This window comes from Heliconius melpomene, chromosome 15, assembly GCF_056956725.1.
Source record: "Heliconius melpomene rosina isolate 202511_hmr_F chromosome 15, ASM5695672v1, whole genome shotgun sequence".
NCBI lineage: Eukaryota > Metazoa > Arthropoda > Insecta > Lepidoptera > Nymphalidae > Heliconius > Heliconius melpomene.
This window is the reverse complement of record NC_140403.1, coordinates 1,375,386-1,390,421: the sequence shown is the minus strand read 5'-3', so window position 1 is coordinate 1,390,421 and position 15,036 is coordinate 1,375,386. Positions and strand designations below refer to the sequence as shown.

The 15,036-nt window shown below is 30.4% G+C and overlaps 3 protein-coding genes across 3 annotated transcripts; 1 reads left to right on the top strand and 2 right to left on the bottom strand.

The window, feature by feature from the left end:
• Positions 1 to 784: 784 nt before the first annotated feature.
• On the top strand, positions 785 to 3,429 carry LOC146531203 (uncharacterized). Its single transcript, XM_085198507.1, has 2 exons — positions 785 to 2,234; positions 2,895 to 3,429. The coding sequence occupies exons 1-2, from the start codon at positions 1,623 to 1,625 to the stop codon at positions 3,348 to 3,350; spliced, it is 1,068 nt and encodes a 355-aa protein (XP_085054633.1). The 5' UTR covers positions 785 to 1,622; the 3' UTR covers positions 3,351 to 3,429.
• A 3,288-nt stretch (positions 3,430 to 6,717) lies between these two features.
• On the bottom strand, positions 6,718 to 9,447 carry LOC146531202 (glucose dehydrogenase [FAD, quinone]-like). The gene is made up of 3 exons (XM_085197949.1): positions 9,189 to 9,447; positions 8,855 to 9,057; positions 6,718 to 8,313 (listed from the first exon to the last, which is right to left on the bottom strand). Exons 1-3 carry the CDS (start codon positions 9,331 to 9,333, stop codon positions 6,889 to 6,891), a joined length of 1,773 nt encoding a protein of 590 aa, XP_085054075.1. The 5' UTR covers positions 9,334 to 9,447; the 3' UTR covers positions 6,718 to 6,888.
• A 796-nt stretch (positions 9,448 to 10,243) lies between these two features.
• RabGGTb (geranylgeranyl transferase type-2 subunit beta) lies at positions 10,244 to 14,778 on the bottom strand. Its single transcript, XM_085197948.1, has 6 exons — positions 14,477 to 14,778; positions 13,734 to 13,851; positions 13,272 to 13,365; positions 12,269 to 12,439; positions 11,448 to 11,601; positions 10,244 to 10,963 (listed from the first exon to the last, which is right to left on the bottom strand). Exons 1-6 carry the CDS (start codon positions 14,668 to 14,670, stop codon positions 10,693 to 10,695), a joined length of 1,002 nt encoding a protein of 333 aa, XP_085054074.1. The 5' UTR covers positions 14,671 to 14,778; the 3' UTR covers positions 10,244 to 10,692.
• Between the last annotated feature and the right edge of the window lie 258 nt (positions 14,779 to 15,036).

The following is a 15,036-nucleotide window of genomic DNA, read 5'->3' as shown; positions in this document are numbered from 1 at the left end:
ATATCAAAATTATATAAAAAAAATATTTAAAATTAAACGTTACGATATTTTAGGGTTCACTATACTATCGCCACATTAACAATTAATATAACGTGAGGGTAGGGGGGTCCGTTCCCGGTCCTGTGCACGGTGACTGGTACGTGTCGTTCCGCTCTGTTGAGGACACCTTACTGTTTCAATTGTCATGTGTTGTAGACGCGGGAAAATGCTGTGTAGATTATATTGTTTATAACATAAATTACTTTTATTAACGAAAATTATTGAGCCCATAGTGGCACAGCGGCACAGCGGCAGCGCCCGACTATAAGCGTGACGATTGTGGGTTAGATTTCCACTTTTGGGGGAATGAATTTCTTCCTGCCTACCTTGCTCTGCTATATGAAGTTTAAAAAATAATTTAAAGATATTGCGCGATATCATTTAAATGGGCGGGAATTTGTAAATGCAATACATACATTAACACAAACTTTCTACAATTTTGCAGGAAAGCTTTAAGATAAAAAATAAAAGCTGACGTCGTGTGCAAATGAGCTGAAAATTTATTATTAGCTCGTTTATAAATACAATTACGTATAAATATTCTATTAAAAACTATAACGTTGGCTTAGAGTGTAAACCTATGTAGTCTATTTTCCTCGTTTCGTAGTCGTACATTTTTTGTTTATTTTCTTCAATTTAAATAATATTTTCTATTACTCACAAAAAAATAAAGATTTTTTTGTATGTAACAGCGTGTAGAAGGCTACGAAAACACTTCACGCTGACATCGTCTAAACATCAAGCACTTGTCCTAATTGCTCGTCAGAAGGGTGCCTGAATTTGTTTGCTCGTGTCAAATATGCGGTTCAATCAATATTAAGTTTAATAGTCTTATAAATGTACAATACTTTATGCCCTTACATTAAATATTATTTCATAGAATATTGTTCAAATAAAGGAAGATTGAGGCTACCGTGCGCAGGAAAATGGGGACGACTGTTAAGACACTCTTGTTCTCCATTTTCCGGCAAATTCTTCAGGCATTGCGTGTTGAGTGACGAACTCAACATCGTTGAGAGTTCATTTATATTTGCATAATATGTCTAAAGATTGTTCTCGATCTAATTTGTAACATTATCGTGGTGATAGCCATATCTACATACCTATATGGTACATAAAACAAAATAGATGTAAGTTACACTAACTAGCGTTTTTGCAACGTTCGACACATTATATATATAAGATAACAATTCCTCCTAAGTTCATTAACAAGGAAGTACCCGCAGTTGATAACAGTCCATGCTAGACGATAACCATGACTAATTGTCCGGAGCGTATGCGGGCTGGACTTCTTCGGAAAAATATCGATCTGCCACCACCTGTTCAATGGGGAGAGCGCACCTGCCACTGCCACTAGCGAGCGCGACGCCGGCACGAGCGTACACACAGTACAGAACGCTAACGGCACGGTAACAAAAGCAGTTTAAAGTTCGCGGGGGGCTGACCACTTCTACGTCACGCCGTCCGCGCGCCGTCGCCGATCGATATACCACCATCTTACCGCACTACCACATACCAAATAGGTGGACCGTTCTCGAATACTCTTATTCATAAGACATAGGTGAAGAATAAGGAATGTCATCATGCACATAACATCAGGATTGTCCCCGGCGTCCGGCGAAATGCTGGACGCCTCCGTCGACCTCTATGGCGACTCGGGAGATAGTGGGTTCTTCGCCATGGACCACGCGGTCCCAGAATCTTCGCACACCGTTGAAATCGAATGCGATTATGAACAAGCAGAAACTTTTGTGCTTAGCGAATCTCCATCATCAACTGAAACTGAAACAGTGAAGATTGATTTGCCAAAAAAGAATCCAGTGAAAGGATTACCGAAAATCGAAGAAGATCCCGAAACTGATTTGACGAATTTGACATGGTTGCAGAACATAACGAACATTATGGCAGTCCCACAATTTCCTATACCACCAATGTCGCCAAACCCTCCAGCGAAGCCGCAGCCTCAAAACACGAGGCTACAGAAGTTCAATCAAACACTAGCAAAATGCCAGAAAGATTTCATGGAGAACAAAGAAGAGTACCAAAAGAACAGTGACAAAAAACCGCCATTCTCTTATAGCATTTTAATATGTATGGCAATGAGGTATAACAACGATAAAGTGACTTTGTCAGCCATTTATTCATGGATTCGAGATAATTTCAAATATTACAGGAGCGCGGACCCCACATGGCAGGTGAGTGTAGCACTCGATAGTAATTTGCCATCGCTTTCAATAACCGTTAAATCTGCAGATAAGATACCGTTTTATTTAATTTAGGCGAATAAATTGATTTCCAGTATAACGTTGTTCCGTTCAGATTAGGGTCCCTTTATCTAAAAGGGAAATTTATTATAAATGTTGAATAAATTATTGTAATATATTTTATAACATGCACAAATAAATTATTAATATATGAACCTATTATTACTATTTTTTTACACATTGGTGAAGTGAACTTTTCGCGGGGCGTCACGAATTATAGCCCAAAAAATAAATGTCGATCGGGACAGGCATAGTCCCGCTTTTCATGGATCGTCCCACATATTTTGAAATCTTTTTTTTTGCTTCAAGTTTTTAATAGACCTACTCTGTTCATAAAAATACAAATAAATATATTCCCAAGTTCTGAATAATTTTGAAAACTTAACTGCCCTACATAGTACCTAAACCAAAACAGTATCATTTAAAGTGATGTTTTTTAATTAAAAATCATTTTATATCTATTACTGCAACCTAAAATCTGGCAACGCTGATGTGAACCCATACTATGAGAACCGTCCAAAATACACATTTACTTAATACATTTTGAAATACTACTTATACTAAAGAATTTTCAAATATTTCTTTTTGCAGAACTCTATTAGGCATAACTTATCGCTGAATAAAGTATTTGTGAAGGTAGCCCGATCTAAACAAGAGCCAGGAAAGGGCGGTTTTTGGAAATTAGACCTCGCTCATCTAGAAGGCACAAAACGTATATCTAACCGAACGCATAAGAAGAAAAAGAACATCCCTAAAATAGATCCCAAGATAAGCGAAGAAAAAATAGCAGTAGCTAACATACCGCAAGTGCATTCCATAGATTTAAATGAAATAAATCAAGCAGTTACATTACATTTACCGGAATTGAACCTGAACTCCTTACCGGATATAGATATGGAGACGAATATAGGTGCGAATGTGATTGTTGAACCAGTGGCGCCATTAATCCCGGAAGATGATCTTTCTTCTTGGCTTCTGAATCCTGCAGATTGGGCTGATTTTCAGCTGGATGTCTTAGATAACTATTTGGATACATGCTTTAAGTGAGTATCGAGTGATTCTTTAGAAGTTTCTCCCTTTACGGCATACGCGAAAGAGGTTTTTTATAATGTATAGATAAATTTCTTAAAAATCGTGTTCTTTTAAGAAAACGTAATCGAATACCAAAAAAATGTAGGTTTTGTATATTACGCTCGCATGGATTACTGTTGTTCTATAGAAAATTAAAAAGAATAAAAATCTATAGATTTTAATTAGACAATGTCGTAAAACGAAAAGCTTAAAATATGTTTTGTTTTAATTTGTCTCTTAAAAACGTCGTCACTATTTCTTTTTAACCGATTTTGCTCAAAATAAAGCTCCCTGTATTGTCGTGTTCTTAAAAAGAATAAATAGTCTTTAATAAAAATAAATACATTTTTCGTAGTTAATTATTATTATTTAAAAAAAATTGCGATTTATAATGCAATATGTATAAAAGTGTGCCTTAGTCATATTACTGTATCAATAAAAACAATATAAATTTATTAATATATAAATATAAATCAATGACATTTACCACTCAGTATTAGGATAAAAAAATATTTTATAAATATAAAATAAACATTTTAGTGAAAAATGTTTTTTTAAATTAGATTGACGCGAGTTTTTCTTACATTAATAAAGGAGAACTTAACATGTTTACATTACTTTACATCATGTACCTAGCTATAGGTGTGTAATGGTTTAAGTATATTACGCACAATAGAACTTTATTGAAACCACTAAACTACAAAGGTCTACGTCTACGCTACTTATATTTATAAAGAAATCGATATTTTTTACTCATTGTCATAAACCTATATATATATAAAGTGAAAACGATTACGCGTGCATGACTCACTACAAGTATAGGAATGACATTCAGTTTTTCACGAATCATTTAATAGCAGCCTACGAGGAATAGAAATCAAACCTTCTTATCATTTAATTCCATCGCTCTGTGTAACGTAAAGTTGCCTATTTATTAAAATTTAAGGTTATTTGAATTAATATATTTAGATATTTTGCTAAAATTCTTTGCATTGATATAAAATTGTGGTAAATTGAAAATGTTACAATGGAAACGATTTAAATAGGCGGGAAAATTAAAATCGTTATAACAGTTGGCATATAAAAAAATGTAGATAAATAATTAATATATCGATTTTTTTTTAATAATAAAAAATAAGACGAAACGTAGAGAAAATATTATGCAATAGAATCTTGCTTAATTAGTCATTACTATTTAAAAATAAGTATATAGTATAATTTTAGTATTATAAAAAGAAACCTAATTCAGGCATTCCGTCCAGTATTATTGTATGCAGTTACTGCATTGTGTACGTTTTGCTCAGCACAAAGTGAAATTGTATTTATATATTTATTAAAACGTATGTAGATATTATTGCCTATAATTTTAAATGAAAATGTCTCTTTGTATATACAAACTTTTTCTACTAGTTCGTGGATATTGCACAAAGTAGATAGGTATCTACATGGCATTTAAAATGTGAATAGAATATTTGAAGTAGTGATTGGTGTATCTTCCGTCCGTCGGTGTCCTTATATGTTAGAAATTAGAAAATAATAATTAATTAAATATATCAACGCAAATCGCGGGCCTAAGTGAAATTCCCGAAGTCCATTTAGATAAATCTTACAGAAGTATGAGCCGATTAAATAAAATATTATGTATCTCTCAAAATAGCGTCGTGTTTAGTATTTTTAAATTTCGTGATCATAAAATTTCTAATGCTTCAAAATAATTCAATATAGCAGTTAGCGTTAGTAGATGGTATTCTAAAGTCCTAACTTAGTGTTACGTCTATTAAAACTATATTGACGATATCTAAAACTATACAATTTTTCGTACTAAATGGGATTTTAAAATATTTATTATATTTGGAATTGTAGGTTTCAGAGCCATATTATAACATGGATTCAATTTAACGTGTTCCGATTCAGCGATGTTAGTATACAATCTTGAATCTACCTATGAAAACTGCAAATAATAGTTTAATAATCTATCTTGTCTTGTTTGTTATACGAGATTAAACATGCGTTAATATGAGGTCAGATGTGGAAGTGAGGTCTTTTCATACGTCATTTGGCATGTCATACGATGGAGAATCTGTAAAATCTAGTCATTTTATAAAGTCATAGGTAATAAGATATTTGTTTGATAATTCACCAATTGCGTGAAAAATATGCTTGTATTCGAATTCTTACCAAATTTACATATTATGTATTACCGCAAAATTACATGATAAAGTATACATATTAAAAACCTGTAATATTTTTATTAATTATATATACCCATTATACACCAATAATAATAATATACCAATGGAAGACAAAAAAAAACTAAATGTTGCAAAATTTGACTTTTTTGTCTCTACTAAAAGTTAATCTTTTATGTAAGACGACACAGATTTTTTTTATTTCATGTAAAATAAATCACTATAAATCTAAATATAATATACTTAATCATGATTTATGTACATTATAGAAAAAAAAAATTGACTTGGTGAGTAATTTTGATATTGACAATTACTTACATAATTATTTTACTGTCTTTCATTTGTGAGAAGACTTATTAATATTTTTTGTATGTATAACTATGAACTATATTTGTTATTAATTTTAAAAATAATTATAAAAATGTTATTCAAAGCAAATAACAATAAATAGTAAGTATTACATGGTTGTTTTAGAAACGTGGCTCAAACTATGTACGGATCATTTGTCTGTAGAAGTGACCTTAAATATATTGATAATAAAAGTTCCATTGTGTTTTATTTCACAACCTTTTAGAAAATGAATATATCTCTAAAAGTCATTATTAATAAATTAAGAGGCATTATTATTGAGTTTCACATTCAATATATAAGTACTTATTTGTCATAATTTATGAACAGCAATTTCAAAACAACATGTATTAAGACTTCACACATCGGTTCAGATATCTGTATGTGATGTAAATAATAACATGTACTTATTTCTTAGTTATTTATCATATTTTAATAATATTTTAATGCACCTGGCGTCATATGAAGTGGCAAAAAAAATCTACGATGTTTGATTACTATCTTAGAAATTAGAACCTAAAATTTAGATATTAGAATTAGCAAACGCGGCGTTGACTACCGCCACTCAACACGCAATGCGTCCAGAATTCAGCTTTTGCTAGTAAGTAGTTCTAGGGTGGTCACCAGACTATTCTGGGATAGACACGGACCACCCGGCCTCCTCTTACGCGCATGAATCCGAGTGTATGAATATTAAATTCCCAGGTTATTCCTGCCTACCCTGCTATACGAGATGCAGGGTGAAGCTAAAAATAATAATAATTTGAGACGTTTTACATCGTAAGTATGGGTCAAAGAGAAAAATATTTTGAGCATAATTAGGTACATATATTTCTACTTAATAAATAATAGGTTTCTTTTAATAGATTTAAATACATAATATTTTATTATATTTAACATGGCTAATGACAAGAATTCGTTACGCTTAATAATAGTATGTAGTACTATTATTAAGTCATCTATATTTTACAAGTTTATTAAACACATATTCTAAATATGGCTTCTTTTAACGTTATACTATCACAAACATTATTTTTATTCGTACTTTTAACTAATATTATCTCTTCAAAAAATATATTAGCAATCATTGCTATGGCCGCATTAATATTGCCGCTCGGTAAAGTTGGTAACACAGAACTGTCAACTACATATAAATTGTCTATACCTATAACTTTAAAAGAAGTATCGACTACTGAATTTTTAGAATCTGGCAGCCCCATTGCACAAGTACCCACTGGATGGAAACTCGTTAACGTGAGATGTCTTACATAACATTCTAAATAATCATCTGAAAAAAATTTATAGCCCTCACAACCCGGAAAAAATAAATTATTTAATTGAGCTGACATAGATTTCATTGTTTTTGTTACTAGAATTTGCTTTAATATTTTTAAACCTTCAATTAATGTTTTTATATCATCTTTATGGTGTAAATAATTTGGATTTATAATCGGTGGTATATTTGAATTTTTACTCTGCACACGGACTTCCCCTCTGCTTTTAGGATGGAGAAGCAACGTCATAAAAGTAGTTGAATATTTATCAAAAAGTTTAGCAAAATAATTAGACCATATTTTATTACTTATGCCTAAATTTTTCCTGAAATAACTACCCCTATCAGCAGATATGCCGACTGGCAACACCATGTATTGCAAATTTGGTGTTGTCAGATTTTTAGTTGAAATAAAGCCTATAGCCTCGCATCCCGGAGTTGTTAAAGGACCTTTTCCGTAATAAAAATATTGAAAAACATTCCAACAATTCATAATATCAAACATTGTAACAGATTGGGCTTCATTAAAAAGTACCAAATCTAAGCCAGTACCTACATGATCTTGTAAATTTTTACCAACTGGCAACTCTTTTATTACAGTAATATTTAAAGGTTTTAATACTTCTGCTGGTCCAATACCAGATAATTGTAGAAGTTTTGGTGAATTAAATGCTCCTGCGCTAACAATCACACCCTTTTTGGCGTAAATTATATTTTTTGATAAACTTATTTGGACCCCTATGCATTTATTATTTTTTATTAACAATTTTTCAACTAATGTATTAGTTAAAATATGTTTTGAATCTACATTATCTGATGTAGTCCACCTTTTCCCATTATTTTGAGTTAATATTGATTTTTTAAAGCCTATACCATAATCATTTTCTAATATATTAAAATGTAATTCTTTAGTAGCTTCTAAAACAGCTTCACTTAATTTACTTTGATATTGAAGATTGTTTAAATGGAAAATATTTTTTTCTATATATTGGAATTGATTTTGTATATACTCTTTAGTATACAGACCATGAAACCATTTAACATAATGTGATAGGTTTCCTCTGACATGTATCATGTTGTTTAATTTTGATGAACCACCCAATATTTTTCCCTGAGTTTGTTTACATTTCTGAAACAACATAAATAATAAATATTAGACATTTGAATTATGTAATAAATTTTGCATATTTTCATATTCTATATATATATATATATATATATATATATATATATATATATATTAATATTTTGTTTCATTCTTTATATTCAGCATGAATTTGAGACTTTACATGTTGAGTGGCAGAACATAATGTAGCAGTCGCACAGTCTTGCCAAAGGCAAGGGAAATTGAATTAATTTATTTTTCTCAGAAGGAATCAAACACACACACACACACACTGTTTACAAAGAGATACGATACAACTGTGTCTTGATTTGTTTTTAATTTTAATAAAACAAAAACTTATTATTTCATCATAAAGATAACACTGAAAATAGCACCTGAGTGTAGACATATTGATTGTGGGTTTGATCTTCACTATGAAGAATCTCACTCAACCTCTGGAACTCATAATGTGTTGAATTGAATGAAGTATGAAGTGTCTTAACTGTAGGTTATAATGAAATCAGATGTAAAGGTGAAAAGATTTTTTTTTGTCTTCTATACTTACTGAACCTTCCATAGCAAGGCATGCACCTTTCTGAGATACAGTTTCATATTGCCAATCATATATTGAATTATGCAATAGTGGACCAAAAACTGGAATGTCATGAAAAAAATGACTTTTAGCTCCAGCTTCTATAACAACAAATGTATAATTTGTTTCTTTTGCTATTCTTTGAGCTATAAGGGACCCTGCAGTTCCAGAGCCAACTGAAAATTCATAAAATCTGTTTAGTCCCTTAGAATAAACTTAAGCGACTATTTACTTAAAACATTAAATGTTAAAAATAACTAGAGGTTTTATATTCTAAAAACAATTAAGAATTTAAAAATATACTTACCTATAATGAAGTCATAATGTGTTTGTGCTTCATTAATAACTTTTGAGGATAAAAAATCATTAAAATATATTAAGTACGTAAATATTGAAAACGAATAAATACCTACACTAAAAATAAGGAACTGAAAAAAATGGATAGGTGACATGCTATCTTTTTACTTTAATTTCTATTTTCATGGCGAATATTTACAAGATTTTTCTCGATATAACATTTTTAGGTTATGTTTACAAATTAAACATTGACATTGACGTTTCTCAAATGAAACACTTGTCTTATAATGATAATAATATCATGATCAAAATAAAAATATAATAAATTTATATATTTACATAATAAAATAAAATTTGAAATAAAATTATGTAACCATTTTTTTTTATTGCTTGAATAACTGTTCTGTACATAATTTCATTATACTATATTTAATATTTATTCTCTTTGTATCATTAATACTAAGATTTACACGTGCAGATTATTCTAGTTTCTTATGGCATGCAATAAATAGAGTTTATTTATTTTATACTTGTGATAACTCATACTAAACTTCCAAGTAAACATAGACTGGCAACCACACAATAAATTAACACTTTAAACAAAAAATCTTCACGCTGTATCCTGCGCACAGCAGAGTAGGCAGAGGGAACCTAGTGTTAAGAAACTTCGTTTCCGACTTTCCTTGAAACAACATATAAATTTATTTTTCTTTTATTTATATAAATTTATATTTCCTTTTTTTCGCTCTGATGTGGGCGTTGAGTTCTGCCACTCAACACGCAATGCCTCTGAAAAATTCGGCGGAAATTATAAACACTTTGCTTCGGCTTATTATTAGAATATCATAACATGTGTCAATTAAATTATTTAAATATTTTATAACAATATGACAAGTCATCTGAATATTGTTCTAATTTTTATATATATTTTAATACACCTGACTAATATGTCTATAATACTTCAATGCTTCGAAATATAAAGAAAATATGTATTTTTTATTATCATCGTATTTACTAGTCGAAAAAATTAAACAGATGTAAAATATAAATATTATATATTAATTCACTATACAAAATTAGCTATTTAAATAAAAAAATACATCAAGATTACTAAGCATGTCAATAAAACACCTACACATAATTATATAATTGGAATATAATATATTATTAAGCATAGCATTAGGCAAAATTAACAAATGTAATTGTAAAAAAAACATTTACACTTGTAAGTTTACAATCTGTGGTTTTGGTGTTAACTTGCTTTATTTTATATTTGAAATACCAAGTAAAGATAATATTTTGGCTAAGCTAAATAATATGTAAATGCTTAGGGCATTTATTAAAACAAAATATTACTAGGAAAATATAACCTTTCTGTTAGTTAATATATTTTTCTGTAAATATGTCCAACTTGTAACTAATTTACTAATTTAAAAAATTATACACATATCCATATTTAATTGAAATATAAATATAATATATTAATTACGCTTACAAAAGTAACTCTTTATATATTATACTTGTAAAATCTGTGGTTCTAACTTCAACCTATCAATGGTTTCTTGCGGCATACAATAAGTAGGGTTAACTTGCTTAATAGTAGAGTTCCCTAATAAAGATAGTCCGGCTAAACCGAATAACGTGTGGAAAGGATCAGTTATGTCTCCGGGACGGTCACTGAAACCACCAGTTTCAGAATCTTGACACGCCAGTATATATTCTTCTAGATTTTTCTTGTCGACCCAGTGTATTCTGTTTAGCATTGATAGGGAGGACATTACCCACCTGTAATATACATTGAATTGTATGAATTCATTAAATAATTTTAAATTAATTCAAGTGAATTTTGGTTATAATATTATTTTTAATAACATTTTATTCCGACAGCTATTACAATGTATAGTTTCCAAATAACGAGGACTCGATTACTATACTCATTATGGCTGGAGCCATTAGACATTTCTAGTAACAAATTGAGGTTGTCGTGGCAAAGTGCGTTTCACTGTAAATGTGACGATTGTAAGTTCGATCACCGCACAAGGGAGATGATGTAATGGATTTGTTTTCCTCGCTTTGATATCTACTAAACTCAAAATAAATTTAAAATCTATGGTTGAGTTCCACCACTTGACGCCATGTCTAACAATTTGTCAGTATGTGAACAAAGGAGGGTCTTAACACGATATTCCCTAGCCTCCCCTCTACCAACTCAGCTAAACGGGGAAAAGATTTAAGCAACTACTACTTTCTAATCATTCCTAAATGTTACCAAGAATAACACAAATCGGGTAACTTCTCAGGTCTTCCATTTAGACCTCCGCTGGGCAACTGTCTCTCACACAACCACCACGCCAGCTCGTCCGCTTTGAGAGCATCCATACGTTTGCATATAGATAGAGTGCCCACACAACAGTAGATTAGCCCTGAAATTATTAATGTACAAAATTAAATTTAAAAAAGTGATATTGCTGAGTAAACATTTTATTTCTACTTTATTTATCAATGTGTTTTATTATGTATTTCTATATATAGATAAAATACTCTTTTACCACTAACAAAGTGATTGTAGAGCGTAAAAAATAAATTGGCTCCTTGGGAAAAGCCTAGAAGTTGATTGGTTCTCTCCCAAACTGTTTGCTTCCTTTTTTATAATATAATTTACTATATAATGTAAAAATATAATAATTAGGTCCAAAACTAGACCTAAATAACTTCGACGCTCAAGTTTGCCATACATGCCTGTCTGGAACGTACTAACGCACTCGCAAGCTAGTAAATACCTGGAAAGCATTGGAGCTTTGAAATTGGAGATGCTTATCGAAGATTGGCAAGTATTTAAATGTAACATACGATACAAATTATGATAACCGTGTGTAAGTCGTGGCGCAGCGGTATTGCCTCTGAGTGTAAGCGCGACGGTTGTGAGTACGAGTCTGACTTGGGAGAATTAATTATTTTGTTATACTCGAGAATTGGGCAGTGTAAATTGTGCTTTGTCTTAACACTAGGCTCCCTTTGCCTACCTTGCTCTATGCAGGATACAACAAGAAGCTAATCAAATAAAAAACAATCAAAAAAATTAGTAAATACCTGCATGACTTTCAGAACCAGGCTTAGATCCAAAACCTCCATCAAAATTCATACAGCTTAATACAAAATCAACAGCTTTAGTTACATTTATTGAGTCCAATTTATGCAATAATGAAAGACACATCACAGCGCAGAAAGAAAATCTTGTGTCAACTTCACCCCACTTGTCACCTAAGAAATTGAAATTATTATATGTATTGATATTTATACCTTGTTTAGAAGACATTTTTTTTAATGTAAAGGGATTCAGTTGTCCAAGGGCTCTGATAACTAGGTTACAACTCAATATTTTCTTAACACCTTATAAATATTTATTAAATAGCCTTCTCTCTTGCCACATGACAATTCTAAAGAAGTATCTTTGTGTAGTGTAATTTGTAACAATCACCTTACAAAGATGCTAATAACATAAATAATGTAGAGGTTAGTGCTGCTTAGTGGTGGGCAGTATCCAAGAAATGTGGTTTCAAATTTATTGCTTAAATTTTTATGTTTTCCTGCTCTTTAAGAATGTTAAAAAAAATTACACAGTTGTGGTATCTGTACCATGATTGTCTTAATAATGACGGGATCCCACTGAGGACAGCATCTGATTGTAAAAGCAAAAGTAGTGAGTTTGATTCCCAATTGGGATATGATTTATTTTTATTTATCAGCTACTGGTGCAATTCAATATGCCTGAATACAATATTATCAATAAGTTTTTAATCAAATTCATAGAAATATTTATATATCTGCTATGCTTAGATGGACAAAAAATGTTGTATAGATTAAAAACATGTTACTAACCTTGATCCTTGACTCTAGTCAAGATAATTATATTTAGGCAAGTTAAAAACTAAACCTTGAAAGAAGAATGTGCTCAAAAATAAAATTACAATACACACAAAATAATATAATATAATTATGTAACAGTCAATAAATAACTATAATTTTCCATAATTCTTTTAAAACAAACGTTGAAACAGTTTTTATAGTTTTACCTATGAAAAGAGAGTTTTACCTATAAAGCTACCATCTTCCTGTTGCATTGAGGCCACAAATCGAACTACTCCTTCAATATCTATTGCGTCCAGCTTGTCATACATTGTGAGGACCTGTAAGAAACAAAGTTTTATTAATAATATTTTTTTTGTTGTGTAGTGTTTACAGTTGCATGTGTGCCCCTGAGCTACAACTGGTTTCCAAAATTACTATGCATTCCGAATATTACTGGGTAGAGAGAGGGAACCTAGTGTTGAGACAATAGGCTCTCTACCCACTGTCAATTTTTTTTCAGATATTGCATAAAGGCAGGCGTTTTCAAACTGGTAATAACTTGTCTTTTAAAATGGTAACTAACATAACATAGTAGCCATTTTCATTCTAAATAATGCATATTTTAAACACCACAAATAGAATATCAATCTATATTAAAAGAAAATTTTATCATTTTTTTTTACATAAAATAATAAGTTATACTTGCCTGAATAGCACTTAATGTGTACAGCATGTGGGGGTCATGACCGTTACTAGCTGATATTCCCCCACTTTCACTATCTTGACAAGATGATATAAAGTTAATGATTTCTTCTTTTGGCATTCTATAATTTTTAATAATAATAATAAAAACTTTTTATTTCACACTATAATGTACATAGTACAATTTTAAATTTACAAGAGCTTATAAAATAATAAAATGTGAAAAGGCACCCTTATCACTAAACATGATCTCTACCAGGCAACCAAATTATAGGAATAGATAGAGGCATGCGGGCATAGTGTGTTGGAAAAATAATTATGACAATATACGAAAATAGACTGACATACCCTGACATATATTAGGCACAGGCCAAGTTTAGGCATTGATTATCCAAAGTTAAGAAAATTGGAAAATTATGATAATGATGAAGATTAGCATACACTATTGAATCTATGTATATTCCATCAATATTGACATTTATATAGTATCAATATTTTAGTAACATAACTTCAAGTAATTAAGTAGCATTACATTTATGTTTATAATACTATTACATCATGTATTTATTATTACTTAGATGACATTATAAATTGCATTACAACAGTTAATTTATAAGTAAGAAGGAGTAACGAATAATCATTACATTAAAATGTTAAAGTAAAATGTTTAGTTTCAATTTATAGGTTTACAAAATACTAAGGTATAAATTAATATAGTTACAAAAATTATTTAATTCGAGTTGTTACCTCGACGATTGATCCATTAACTCCATAGCTGTTAGACTCCAATATATTCCAGACATTCGTAAATATTCTGTCATACAAAATTCATAATCATTTTTATTTAGACCGTAGCTGGCTAAGTAGTCTGAATGCTTTTGTAATAGTAGTGTCTTTGGTCGATCCGCAGAAAGGGTTACATCTTTTGTCTTGTAAGACATATTAATTTTTCTAGATTGTTATTTAATACAAGTTCAAATTAAAATTTGCAAACATTAATTATTGAAAGCTAGGCTACGAAATAATTATTTTGATTATATTTATCATATATGTCACTGTCAGTTTGACATAATTTCAATAATGCCAACTGAATGAAATTCTTAAAGCAAATTTAATTTTACTTAGACACATTTTATAAGGATTATCTAGTAAAGCTTAAATCTTACAATATTAATTTTTCATTATTGTAATTAAGTAAGTTATTCAATATGAATAATAATCATATCGGGAAGCTGATGTCGGATGTCTGATTTGTTTGTCGATTGGAATGACGTACTGTTTTCCCTTTAATTATAAACAATTTTCAA